General features: G+C 41.7%; 1 protein-coding gene across 4 annotated transcripts in view; it reads right to left on the bottom strand.

Annotated features, from left to right (window-relative positions):
* NSD3 (nuclear receptor binding SET domain protein 3) overlaps positions 1-13,811 on the bottom strand; it is a 118,815-nt gene that overhangs the window by 21,578 nt on the left and 83,426 nt on the right. For 3 of the 4 annotated variants that reach the window (XM_084760272.1, XM_084760271.1, XM_084760270.1), the window contains 4 exons: positions 13,702-13,811; positions 10,743-10,940; positions 10,153-10,323; positions 2,593-2,739 (listed from right to left, as the gene is read on the bottom strand). The exon at positions 13,702-13,811 is cut by the window's right edge and continues 17 nt beyond it. In XM_084760272.1, the coding sequence (XP_084616398.1) occupies positions 2,593-2,739; positions 10,153-10,323; positions 10,743-10,940; positions 13,702-13,811 (626 nt within the window). The remainder of the gene's footprint in view (positions 1-2,592; positions 2,740-10,152; positions 10,324-10,742; positions 10,941-13,701) is intronic. The other variant, XM_084760273.1, reaches the window with a different exon arrangement.

Genomic DNA, 13,811 nt, shown 5'->3' with positions numbered 1-13,811 from the left:
ATGGGGCCCTTTTTAATTATGACCCACATTTTCAAAATCATACCAGCCAAAAATAAACCTCTATTCAATATTAACAATTTTCTTCCATCTTTTTTTGAGATGGCATCTTGCTATGTAGCTCACTCCTCCCACTGGTGACCTTCCTGACTCCCAAGTGCTGGGACTGTATTCATGCACCACCATGCCATGCCTCAGCTCTGTACTGACCAAAGAACTACCAGACTGCTAGAGACTATGATTCAAAAGCAAAACAAGCATTGTCATGCTGAATGGTCAGTCAGAGCCACACATACACTCACAGAGCCCTATGTTGTAGGAAAGTGTAGATTTCCAAAAGTATGTTAAATTTTTCTTTGTACGTCTTTCCTAAAGAACCACTGCCTTATAGCACAAAACTAAGTAATTCTCAGTGCAGAATGAAGTACTACTATACAACACATGTCCTTTTGGGTTCTACTAAGCCCTCTCTTCTTGAAACCGAAACAGGTACAACAAACAATAATACTTTAAATGAAAACAAATAAAAATTGGGGAGGTACGGTGGTTCAGTTTTTCTGTTATATATATCAACAAATAACAGGAAAGTTAACCACTAAAGACAAAGGAATATACTCCCATGGACAAGTCAGTTCTACAACCACCAAGTAAACAGATTTAAAGTCTCACGGGCAACAGATTCAGAGCCTTCTATCAAATTACACGCTCCAACATTTTAAAGATCTCCACAACTCTTGTCTGCCTGCACTTTCAAACCTAACTGCTACATGAAAACAAAAGGAAACCCTACATACAACAGTGATGGACCAAAGAACTGTATTTCCTCTGCCAACTTTTAGTCATTATCCTTTTTTCCCTTCGACTATAGGTATCAGTGGGGATTAACTGATTAATTTCCAGCTGCTTAGATGTTTTTGTTTTGGGTTTTGTTTGTTTGCTTTTTGTTTTTCAAGACAGGGTTTCTCTGTGTAGCCTTATCTATCCTGGAACTAGCTCTGTAGGCCAGGCTGGCCTCAAATTCAGAGATCCTCCTGCCTCTGGCTCATGAGTGCTGGGACTGAAGGGGTGCACCACCACCAGGCTCTGCTTAATGTTTTAAGTCCACTGCAAGCGAATGAAGAGCAGGTGCGCCTCGCAGACAGCTTTAGAGGACATGTGATGGTTAGCACCACCGTGCAAGTTGAGCTGGCCATGTTCAGTGTTAACGTAAATGGTCCTAAATTTTCAGTCTTATTTCAGAGGAAATACAGAGCAGGAATCAGTGAAAACTGTCATGTTAGAGATGTCCAAAGTACACAAGAATATAGAAAAAAATGAAAACATGAATGGTCTACCTTGGTGTTATGCAAGAAAACCAAACCAAACAACAACAACAACAACAACAAAACCAAAAACCAAAAACAAACAAACAAACAAAAAAAAAACAAGCAAAAAAAAACAACCCTGTTTTGCAGATACAAGAGAGGAAATTTATCATTCAAGCTAAGTAGAGGGCTCAAAATAATTTCAATTGATGTCAAGGTTAATATTGAATGCTGGAAACAAAACAACAACTGAGTTAATCCAATTTTATAAGTGTACTGACAGACTAATTCTATCTTGTTGAGGAGTAATGCAGTCCTCTGCCCACCTTCTGGAAGCATATGGCATTACTAGTGAGGCAATGCAGACTGACCATAGCAGAAAGCACACACCCACCGTCAGGCCAGTCCTCTCTCAGTACTCCTGGTAGGCTCTGATCACCTTGCTCAGATATCACTTCTTCCAGATCCAACAGGCAGCACAACTTACAAACACTAACAACAACTACTTTAAAATGCACACGTGGTATATTAGATATAAGTGATGGTTTGTTCTATGTCAATCCTGAACTTGAATCAGAGTAAGCAAAGGTCTATCCACACCTTCCAAACTCTCTGACATCTCCTCTGGGATACTAATCCCCCAAATCAAACAGGAAGTCACTATCCCCTTATCACAAGCAGGCTCCGGCAAGCTAACACAGATAAGCTTCCTATCACGGAGCTGCCTTTCACTTCTATGGTCAGGGGTATGTCCTCAACCCCAGCCTCCCTCCAATGGGAAGGGCACTTGTTTTCATAGCCTCTTACCTACATATTTACGAAATAAAATAATAGAATATGTTCTGGAAACAATCTTTTTCAGTATCGGTTGCCTTGGCTTTCTTTTCTAATAGCCTTTCTTGCAATTCAGCTTATAGGTGACGAAAAACTACACAATGACTATTCTAGTCTAATGTGAATGACAGTTCTGCATCGAGCAAATGAGAAATAGCCTTTGAGTTATCTTTTACGTTAAATAAAATTCTAGTCTTTATATTTTAAACACCTACAACTTTGAGTGTGTGAAAACTGACTCAGGGAGAAATGTAAAAATTTGTGATAACAGAATTATTTTAAGCCCTTTTTGGTAATTTTGTGGTCATGTGAAGACAGAGTCATAACCACCAAGGCAGAATCCACCAAAAGCAACAGGCACTGCTTGACAAGCATACACCACCCCCCATCACTTAAAGAGAAAGAGAGCAAAGGAAAGTGCAAATAAAAACAAGAGATAAACTAGTTTAATTATTACCTTTCTCACATTTCGTTTTGGAAGCTGACGAAGAAGGAATCATAGGTAATTTCATCAACTCAGCACGGTTTGATTCATTCAGTAGGTAGTGGGATTTATAGGCATATGAACTGAACATGGGGTCTGAATGGTCCTGAACTATCAGCCCTATATGAAACAAACAGAAAGAGATGAGCTGTGATGAAACTACCCATGATTCCATGAGGGGAAAAAAATCAGCACCTATTATATGCCTTACAGTTAGGGATGGAGTGTGTGAAAATGAAGGAGCCCTACTTTCTTGAGCTTTACTGAAGGAATGCAGACTATTTCAGGTTTGTTTTGAGGGTTTTGTTTTTGTTTCCTTGCCATTACAGAAAATGATTACCATCTTAAATAGTTACAGAAAGTTAATTTAATCCACCTGCATATCAATCCTTTTTGGAAGAAAACACAAGGTCCACAGTAACGCCCTGGCTCCCAGTACCTCCAGTTGAGTTTATAATGCAGCTGTACTCCACTGTCTACTGAGGGCACTGCCATCCTGATGTTAGCTCCTCTGTTGGTTACTAGTCTGCAAGGATTAGGAGTTTATAGTGTGAGTCACAACAGTGTCATGCAGTGGCCACTCTAGAAGGATCACCATTGATGGCTTCCTATGGGTGTCACTTTCATTTGATGCTGCCCTCCACTGAGATGGGTTTGAGAAATGTCCAAACTAGGTGACTGTTGAAATTATTTTTATAAAACAGTGTTTGTTTCTTTTAGCTTATTTCTAAATCCGCTATCACACAAATAATTGAGATTCTTTTATAATGCAAGGCTTCACAACATAATCTGAGCAGTTTAAGTATCCTGCTACTAACACAGGAATTTTCTAAGAAAAGTTATGCAATGTCAAAAAAAAAATCCATTTAGGTGGTATTAAAAAAGAAAGAAAGAAAGAAAGAAAGAAAGAAAGAAAGAAAGAAAGAAAGAAAATAGACTTTTAAAATGAGGAAAGTCTGGCACAAAAATTGTCAAAGTAGCTAGCCATCAATGACTGGTCCAACTTGAGACCCATGCCAAGAGAGGGAGCCTACTCCTGACACGGCCCGGGAGCCAGGACCCAGAGGCTGGATAGCCCAGAGACCTAGGACAGACCCAAATACAAACAGAAAAAAGAAAGAAAGAAAAAAAAAGTCAGTGAAATGATTCCTAACGATCCTCTGCTGTACTGTAGAGTGGAGTCTAATGTAACTGCCATCAGAGATAATTTATCCAACAACTGACGGAAGTAGACGCAGAGACCCACAGGCAAACATTAGGCAGAGCTCAGGAAACCCCATGGAAGACGGGGAGAAAGATGTAGGAGCCAGAGGGTCAAGGACACCAGGAGAACATGGCCCACAGAATCACCTAACCAGGGCTCATAGGGCTAACAAGAGACTGAAGTGACAATCACGCAGCCTGCACGGGTCTGACCTAGGCCCTCTGCATGCATGTATAGTTGCATGGCTTGGTGTACTTGTGTGGCTCCTAACAGTGGGAGCGGTGGCTGTCTCAGATTTTTTCCTGCTCTAGGGTCCTTTTCCTCCTACTGGGTTAACTCTTCCAGGCTTCTTATGAGGGGAGGTGCCTAATCTTATTGCAACTTGATAAGCCATGTTTGGTTGGTCTCCCTGGGAGGCCTGCTCTTTTCTGAAGGGAAATGGAGCTGGGTGGATCTCGGAGAGGGGGTGGGGGGTGGGGGATGGGAGGGGAGGAGGGAGGGGAACTGGTAGGGGTGTAATATATGAGAGAATAATTTTTTAAAAGGCTTTAAATAACTATTTAAACATAAAACTATCTTATCTGTAAAGCTATACACTAAAGGGAATAAAACATAAAAACTCTACTAATGGTTATTATAAATTCTACCACCTAATTGTTTTTTTAAAAATGAGGAAGGTCAAGTAGAAGAATCTCTCCAGTCATCCAGTCTGTGCCCTAGGTAAATAATTCAACCTAGGTTTTGGCTCTCTTATATAAAACAGGAAATACTTCCTAAGGTTACTGTGGAAATTCTTTCAAACTGTCTCTATTAGAGTATGATTTACATAAGTAAAATAAACTATTATTACAACTAAAATAAAAAGAAAACCCTAACCTATCAGCTCCATTACAAAGAGAGGTATAGGATGGTAAGGTTTTTTGTTTGTTTGTTTGTTTTAACATAGCGCTCAAGATACATAAAAATTTAAATAATATAAACTACATTCAAAGAAATCTCAGGCTGGGCGTGGTGGCACATGCCTTTAATCCCAGCACTTGGGAGGCAGAGGCAGGTGGATCACTGTGAGTTCACGGCCAGCCTGGCCTACAAAGAGAGTCCAGGACAGCCAAGGCTACACAGAGAGACCCTGTCTTGAAAAACAAAAACAAAACAACAACAACAAAAAAATTAGCTTTGTGACTTTATTTTTTAATTAATGAATTAGTGTGTGCTTTTGAGCATGTGTATACACATATGCAAATAGAGGCCAGAGGACAACTTGTAGTACAGGTTCTTTCCTTCCACTGAGTGCATCCTGGGAGAAACACCAGGCTGTTAAGCTTGGCAGTAGCTTTACCCACTGAGCAATCTCAATGGTCCCAGCCTAATGATTTTAAACATCCAGTAGCTAAGAACTGAGGAAAAAAAATACTATATGAGGATGGAAAAAAATCTTAATAAGATTAGAAAGATACAAAATAAGCTACATTTTCTACTACTAAATTATAAGTTATTAAAGTGGAGTTTTTTGGATGTGAATTTACTATAGTTAGTCTATTTAGAAATAGGTATCCTTAATGTTACAAGATTACATATTTGTACTTTTTCTTTCTTTTTGGCTTTTTTGACAGAAGGTATTGTTATGCAGCTCAAGTTATCCTGTAACTCACTATGTAGACCAGGCTGTCCTGGAAATCACAGATATCCCCCTGCCTCTGCTTAAGTGCTGGGCTTAAAGGTGTGTACCACCACACCTGGTTTACATACATTAAAAGACTTTGGTTTAAACCCTTTCAAATCTGAAACACCTGATATGTTTAGACTAAAATTTTGCAAATACTGTAAGAGAAAATGAAGTTTTATTCTAATACAAAGAAAATTTGCTATGCAGTTAAAATATGTAGGAATTCATTGCAGGGGCTTTTAGATGAAGTATAGACAGATATAAAGAGACTGATTCTGAAGGATGGGACTCTGTCCAATGGACATCTCCTAAAACACTTAGGTTAACGGGTATTATCAGTTTAATTCACAAAGTGACAAACATCTCTGTAAGTATACATTTTCTACATGTCCTAAATTGAAAAAAAAAAAAGTTTTAAAGAGCAATCAATTAAAAGAAAAAAAGCAAAATAGCTAGGTGTAATGGTGCATGCCTTTAATCCCAGCACCTGGGAGGCAGAGGCCAGCCTGGTCTAAATAGTGAGTTCTAGACCAGCCAAAGCTACATACTAAGACCCTGTTTCAGAAAACAAACGAACAACAAAACTAAACAATTTATTAAATGAAACATAGCACAAAAATATTGGTTAAAGTAACTGACTGAACTGCACCCAGAGTATACTCCAAAGTAAGCAAACATATAATATAAATTGGCATTTTGTATATACTATTATGAAGGGTATAGAAAAGCCAGAAGAGAAAAGGCTGGGAAAGCAACAAGGACCTTGTGCCATCAGGCTCTCACTGTTACTGATTTGTCTGAATGTCTCTAACACTATACATCCAATTTACAGTTCCATAGTAAGGTTGGAGAGATGGCTCAGAGGTTAAGAGCACTGGTTTTCTTGCAGAGGACCCAGGTTTGATTTCCAGCATCCACATGACAGCTCACAACCAATTTTAACTCCAGTTCCAGGGTATATCTGGTGACCTCTTATGGCCTTGAGGGCACTGCACACACATGCTTCAGGTACACATACAAAGAGCCCTTTGTGATCATCACTCTATTCAATAACAGAAGATGGGGATAACTTTTTATTTATCATTTGCCTATCTGAACCTCTAATCTTTTCCGTCACTATAGCGTGGCAATGTGTCTTGGTATCTTGGTAGAACTCTTACAGGCTTCAGAGCAGGGCTTCAGGCTGGGATCAGGATGAGTGGCAGAGTACGTGCCTAGCATGAGTTCCTGGGCTTCATCTCCAGACCACAAGCAAACTAGCCAATCAAAACATCAGTGTTCCTTAGCATATATGCTTAGGAAACTGAGGTAGGTGGAAAACCTCAGTGTAAGGAACCTAGCTGGCTACAGAGGGACTGACCATACAAGCTGCTAATACACAAATGTTTGTTAACTGCCTATCTCTTCTTCTAAGGGGGGTGTGTGTGTATTAAGTTGGCATGGTAAATAAAATAGCTACAGTTGCTTCCTCTTTCTCTCAAACCAGGCAGCTTCAGCAGTGAGGAACACAACGCAGCCATGGCCAAGATTAAGGCTTGGGAGGAAGAAGGAGGAGCTGCTCAGCAACTGGACAATCTGAAGGTGGAGCTGTCTCAGCTTCGGGTGGCCAAGGTGGCAGGTGGCACTGTGTCCAAGCTCTCCATCACCCATGTCCTCACTGTCATTAACAAGACTCTACAAGGGCAAGAAGTACAAGCCTCTGGACCTGCGGCCCAAGAAGACTAGAGCCATGCGCCGCCGGCTCACCAAGCAGGGCTCACCAAGCACGAGGAGAAGATAAAGACCAAGAAGAAGCAGTAGAAGGAGTGGCTGCACCCGCTGCACAAATATGCAGTCAAGGCCTGAGGTGGCAATGACAAAGTGCAAGACTGGCCAAAAAAAAAAAAAAAAAAAAAAAAAGGAGGAAGAGGAGGAAAAGGAGAAGGAGAAGAAGAAGAGGAGGAGGAGGAGAGGAAAATGAAGAGGAAGAGAAGGAGGAAGAAGCATTTATAATGATTACTAAACCAAAGAGAAAAAATACTTAATTATAATACAGCCAAGATAAAGATGAACAGCTTGTATCACAGTTAACGAAGTTATATGTAACATGTGTTGGTTGGATGAGAATGGCCCTCATAGGCTCATGTGTTTGAATGTTTGGTCCCCAGTTGGTGGTACTGCTTGGGAAGGGTTAGGAGGTGTGGCCTAGGAGAAGGCGTGTCACTGGGGTAAGCTTTGAGGTTTCAAGAATTCAAGCCAGGCCCCGTTTGTGTTCTCTCTGCCTCGTGTTGGTTGGCTCAACGTGGAAGCTTTGAGCTACTGCTCCAGTACCAAAGCTGCCTGCTGCTACCTGACATGTTCCCTGACATGATGGTGGAGCATCTGAAACTGTAAGCAAGCCTAAGTGCTTTCTCTCACAAGCACAAGCTGCCTTGGTCATTGTGTTTCTTCATAGGAATAGAACAGTTAACTAAGATGAAAGGTGGTAACAGAGAGTGGTCGACATAATGTCACAGGCTTGGTTCTGCTGGGTTTTGGATGAGGAAAGCAAGGTTGAATGCTGTACATGAGACCTACTGGGCCAACCTCGTAGGTATTTGGAAGACAGTAGTGGTAGGAACAACGTGGACTTATGGAGGTATCCGAGGTGAAGGGTATTAAGCAAGTGGCTTAGAGACTGTTCTTGTGGTATTTTGAAAATAATGTGGTTGTCCTTGTCTAAGAATCTGCTGAAGCTAAATTGAAGAGTTTTGGATTAATGTCACTGGCAGAAATTTCAAGACAACCTAGTGCTGACTGTGTACTGTGGTTGTTGGTCATTACTCTTGTAGAGATCTACAAGGAAAACGAACAAGCAGGGGGAAAAAAGGAAAACAAAAGGTCCAGCTTAAAAAACTGTGCAATTAGAGGAAAACCAGAGCACAAGGAAACCATGTCAGAGCCAAATCTCCTGCTAACAGAGATGAGAAGTTTAAAGAAAGGCCTGACTGAATGCAATAAAGGAAGTTGTGCTCTCCGGCAAGACCCCACTCAGCTAAGCTTCTACTTTATAAAAAGAAGAGTCCTAAGGAATCTGCTTCTGAAGCAAAGGAAAGCTTACTCAACAGTTCATGTAAATGGAATTCAAGAGGGGGGCCAGGCCCCATCCCAAGCAGAGTAGCAGAACCCGGTAGCACCCCCTACATGGTTCTGGCTTTAGCGGCAAGAATACACAAGTAAAGCCCAGGTATATGACAGGAGTCGCTGCATGGAGGTCCAGAGAGGCCACTGTGTGAAACTGAAGCCTGGGTTGGACTGAAGATCCCAAGATGTGAGCGATGCCAGAGCCCTAGGATGTCTGCCAAAGGAAGCTGCACACCGTGTGGACGCTGTAGAAGAGAGAATTGTGCTGCAGGCAACAAAGCCGGAAGGAGTGAGAGACCTGAAGAGCCCTTTGACCTCAGATGCAGACATGGAGATGCAGAATTTGGGGTTTGCCCTGCTGGGTTTCAGTCTTGCTTTCGTATAGTATTTCCTCACTATGCTCCTTTTCCTTCCTTTTGGAATGGTGATGTATATTCCATGCCACTGTATGCTGGAAGGAGTATGAAATTTGCTTTTTGATTTTACAGAGGTTAAAATTAAGAGTTTCCCTTGAGTCTCAGAAGAGACTTTGGTGGTCTAAAAATGTAAATGACCCCCCAGAGGCTCATATGTTTGAATGCTTGATCTCCAGTTGATAGAACTGTTTGGAAATAACTAGGAGGAATGGCCTTGTTGGAGGAGGTGTGTCACTGTAGGTTTCCAAAGCCCAAGCCATTCCAGTTGGCTTGCTCTCTGCCTTGTGGTTGTTGTTGCAACATGTAAGCTCTCAGCTACTGCTCCAGCTCCAAGCCTGCTAGCTGCCATGCTTCCCACCACGATGGTCATGGACTAATCCTCTGAAACTGTAAGTAAGCTCCCAATTAAATGCTTTCTTTTATAAATTGCTTTGGTCATGGCGTTTTGTCACAGCAATAAAGAGTAAGACAGGTTTGTTAATGCCATCCTCCTCTGGTATTCCAAAGGACACAATGCTGTTTTCAGTTTATCAATTTCACGCATGTGGCAAACCCCACATGGCTGCTCTTAACTAAACTAGCACACGTCTTTTAGTGGCTGTGTCTTATCAGGCCCTCAATGATGAAAACACACAACAACTGAGAAATGTGCTAGCTTTGCTTTCCACATGACATTCCCATCAGCTGGCAATGACAATGCAGGAAGGATCCATTTTAAGTAGAAGACTGAAGAGAATAATCTTTCAATTAGTCAAAATATTAAAAAGAAAAACTAACCAAGAACTTACTACTCAGCCTTAGCTGGCCTGGAACTTGCTATGTGGACCAGACTTACCTAAAGTCACTGAGATCCTCCTGCCTCTGCCTCTCCAATGCTAGGATTAAAGGAGTGCACCACCACACCCAGCTTAAGGTATCTTTTAAATGCAGATGTTAGCTTAGCTTGTGGGAAAATTAATATTCTCACTATATGGATGTCTGCTTGAAATGTTCTCTCTTAGTAATATAGATAACAGGATGGAGTCAGTACTCATTGGGACATAGTACCACGAGACAGCTGGAGTTTTCTCCAATGCAGAGACACATTAAAATGGAGAAATATGTCAGTGAAGTCAGAACAAGGAAATAAAACAGTTGACACTCACCTCTGGCACAAACGAAACAAAAGCCTACGTTTACAGCAGCAGAATGGCTACTCCGTTTGGAATGGTTACTACAGATGAGAATGTGGGAAGACACAGATACGCTTCCAGCAGCAACACACGCATCTCCAAAGTGATAGGCGACTGGACATCTCAAGCACCTCATCATCCGGCCTGTGTGAAGACAGGTCAAGAAGCGAGCTACAGCAAGCTGGCTATGCATTGGGAGTAGGGCTCCCCGTGTCATGTACAATTGCTTACAGTCACTACAAAATGCTAGGCTGATGCTGTCATTCCTATGAGTCACAGTCCCTAGATTCAAGCCTAACAGTCACTTAGGGATCCTCCAAAGGAATCAGGGTCTACTTCAAATACTGTATCTACACCTAAGAACGTTGTAGTGTAGTCTGAACATCCAGAATTACTTCTCAGTATCTGAATTGACACAGCTCCGCCTAACTGATCAGCTGTGTGGCTCAGCTTTTTAAACTTGGAGACAGACAGAGAAGCCTGACACTGCCGACAACAGCGTGCTGAACACACTACTCACGCTGCGCGCTCACACACTTTGTCCCTTCTTTGGCTCTGGTTACCTTTGCTCGCTTTGTGGATGTCTTTCTCCAGAGAGCAGGAAAAGCAACAGTGCTGGGGACAGCGGAATCCTTTTGACTCAAAGATGGCAGTGGGGAATTTTCGGACACAGGCTTCATGATAAAACTTTCCACACACATTTACAGAGCAACGCTTCACATCCTTACCAGACATTTTACATGAAAAACATGGATGCTGCCCTAGAAAATTGATTTTAAAAAAACAGAACAAAAATGGTTAAATAACATCTGATTAAAGCATATTCCATTTCACTCATTAAATTATTCAAAGTGTTGGGATTAGGCCTTGGGTGTATTAGGCAAGTACTCTAAAGACCGAGCTCCAGCCCAGCACTTGGTTTTCTGAGATAAGACATTTTATGTACCCCAGATTAGCCTGAAACTTGCCATCCTCTTGCTTCAGTCTCCTTCATGCTCACATTACAGGTGTGGGCCTCTAAAGGAGCTAAATATTCCTTTTATATAGAAGTAGCTACAGACCTCAAAAAGCTGCTCTTAAGAGAAGCTATTGCTCTTCAGAGTGTAGAGGTACAGTGGTCATGAGCACTTGCTGCTTTTCCAGGGGATCTGTGTTTGAATCTCATCACCCTCATGGCAGCTCACAAGCATCTAGAAGTCTAGTCCCAGGGCGCTCAACACCCTCGCTAGCCTCCATGGGCACCAGGCATGTTCACAGTGCACAAACATACATGCAGGCAAAACACCCATCCACATAAAATGAATTTTTTACAATGTAAAAGCATGGCTAAGTTAAAATCATAAAACTAAAATTCTCAGCACTTCAAAGATGAAGGACAGAGGTATCAGGAATTCAAGACCAGCCCGGGTTACACAATACCTGTCTTAAGCTCCTCATCCAAAGCCAGGCTTCTACAACTTGTAAACAAAACAAAACAAAAAAAACAAAACTCCCCTCCTTACCCACCTGCTGTGTGTGTGTGTGTGTGTGTGTGTGTGTGTGTGTGTGTGTGTGTGTGTGTGTACGTACATGTGTATACACTAGATGTGGAAACTGACAGGAGTCTTCCTGAAAAGCTCTCCATCTTATTTTTAGCGGCAGAGTCTCTCTCTGGCAAGCCTCAGGGATCTTCCTATCTCTCCTCCCCAGTACTGGGATTACAGGCATGCAGCCATACCCAACTTTTACAAGGATCTTAGGAATCAAGTTCATGTCCTCACATTTACACAGAAACTATTTTACTGACGGAGTCATCTCCTCAGATCTCTCCCTAGTAAGAATATTCCTTAAAAATGAAGTGAAATCAGTACTGATTGGGGGAATAACCAAACCTGGTTCTTTGAGAAAAATGAACAAATTTAAATCTCTGGTTTGAATGATACAAATGAAAAGAGGAAAAAAAGTTCCAGTATTGTATCAGAAATGAAAAACAAGATACCACAATAATTCTACAAATATTAAGAAGATTCTAAGTGGGACTGGAGAGATGGTTCAGAGGTTAAGAGCACTGGCTGCTCTTCCAGAGGACACAGGCACCCACATGGCAGCTTGAAACTGTCTGCAGCTCTAGTTCCAGGGGACCTGACACCCCACCCTGGGCATATATGCAGGCAGAATACCAATGCACATGAAATAAAAATAAATTGTTAAAATGTATAAGTAAAATCTAGCTATTTACAAAATTACAAGGATATTACTGTATTTTTGCTAATTTGAAAATCTGTATCAATGGGTAAATTCCTAGAACTTACCAACACTGGTACAAAAAGTTTGAACTTAGTTCCCAGCTGGCTGAGCCGTTTGGGAGGGATTAGGAGGTGTGGCCTTGCTGGAGGATGGGCTTTGAGGTTTCAAAAGCCCATGCCATTCCCGGTTAGCTCTCTCTCTCCTCCTTCATAACTGTCTCAACATGTAAGCTCTCAGCTACTGCTCTAGCCCCGTGCCGTCCCTGCCGACCTGTTGCTATGCTCCTCAGCACAGTGGCTATGGGCTTACCCTCTTAGACTTTAAGTTCCCAATAAACTCTTTCTTCTGTAAGTTACCTAACTAAGACAACTAGCTATGCTGTTTTAGACTAAACAACTATGTTCTGCTTCCCTTGAATCTAAACAGAATCATGGCTATGTTAGAGAAGAAACACAAACTAGCATGTTTCTTTGTACACGATGAGAGGCGTTGGGACATATATAGTGAGAGAATAAATAACGTTAACTACCAAGTTAAAAAAATTTAATAGCAGGCCTGGTGTGGTGGTGCAGGCTTTTAATCCCTGCACTGGGGAGGCAGAGGCAGGTGGATTCCTCTGAGTTTAAGGCCAGCTTATCCTACATAGTGAAATCTAGGACAGCCAGGTCTATATAGTGAGACCCTGTCTTTAAGAAAAACAAAGTTAAACTGGGCGGTAGTGGCGCACACCATTAATCCCAACACTTGGGAGGCAGAGGCAAGTGGATCTCTGTGAGATCAAGGCCAGCCTGGTGTACAAAGCCAGTCCAGGACAGTTAAGGCTACAAAGAGAAACCCTGTCTCAAAAAACCAAAAAAAGTTTTAAAAAAAAGCTTTATTTTCCATTAAATATGTAAAAATATTTAGTTTTTTTATAATCATATTTATAGTTATTATAAATATTTCCTATAATCATAGTTAAAAGTTTCCATCAATAGTTGAAGTCTACTAAAGGACTTTAAACCTGTTTATTAAGCACACATGCATACATAAATCTTAAACTCAAATGAAAAACAATCTGACCCACATACTCAACAAAGAAAACAAATTTATCTTGCTTTTCTTGGTCATGGACATGTTGTAAGAAGAAGTTGGACTGCTTTTGACCTTGGAAAGCTTACTACTGGATGAGGTCTTGGCCTGCTGAAATACCTCTGGGAGGGGAGGCACGCTGGCTTAGCCATGAAAGAGTGAGGCATGGGAGACGTCAGCACCGCTTGTGTGTCCTCCTCCCCTACCTTCCCCAGCACAGCTCACCTGTCTCACACTCCTCACAGATGAACCTGCCCTCGGGAACTGCAGTTAGCCCCAGGCACTCCAAGTGAAAGTGTCTGCAGCACTCCCCCTCACAGGAAACCAGCGAGTCA

The sequence above is a fragment of the Acomys minous genome (assembly GCF_964271855.1).
Source record: "Acomys minous genome assembly, chromosome: 15".
NCBI lineage: Eukaryota > Metazoa > Chordata > Mammalia > Rodentia > Muridae > Acomys > Acomys minous.
The sequence above is the reverse complement of the archived record's forward strand: the minus strand, read 5'-3'. Positions and strand labels throughout refer to the sequence as shown.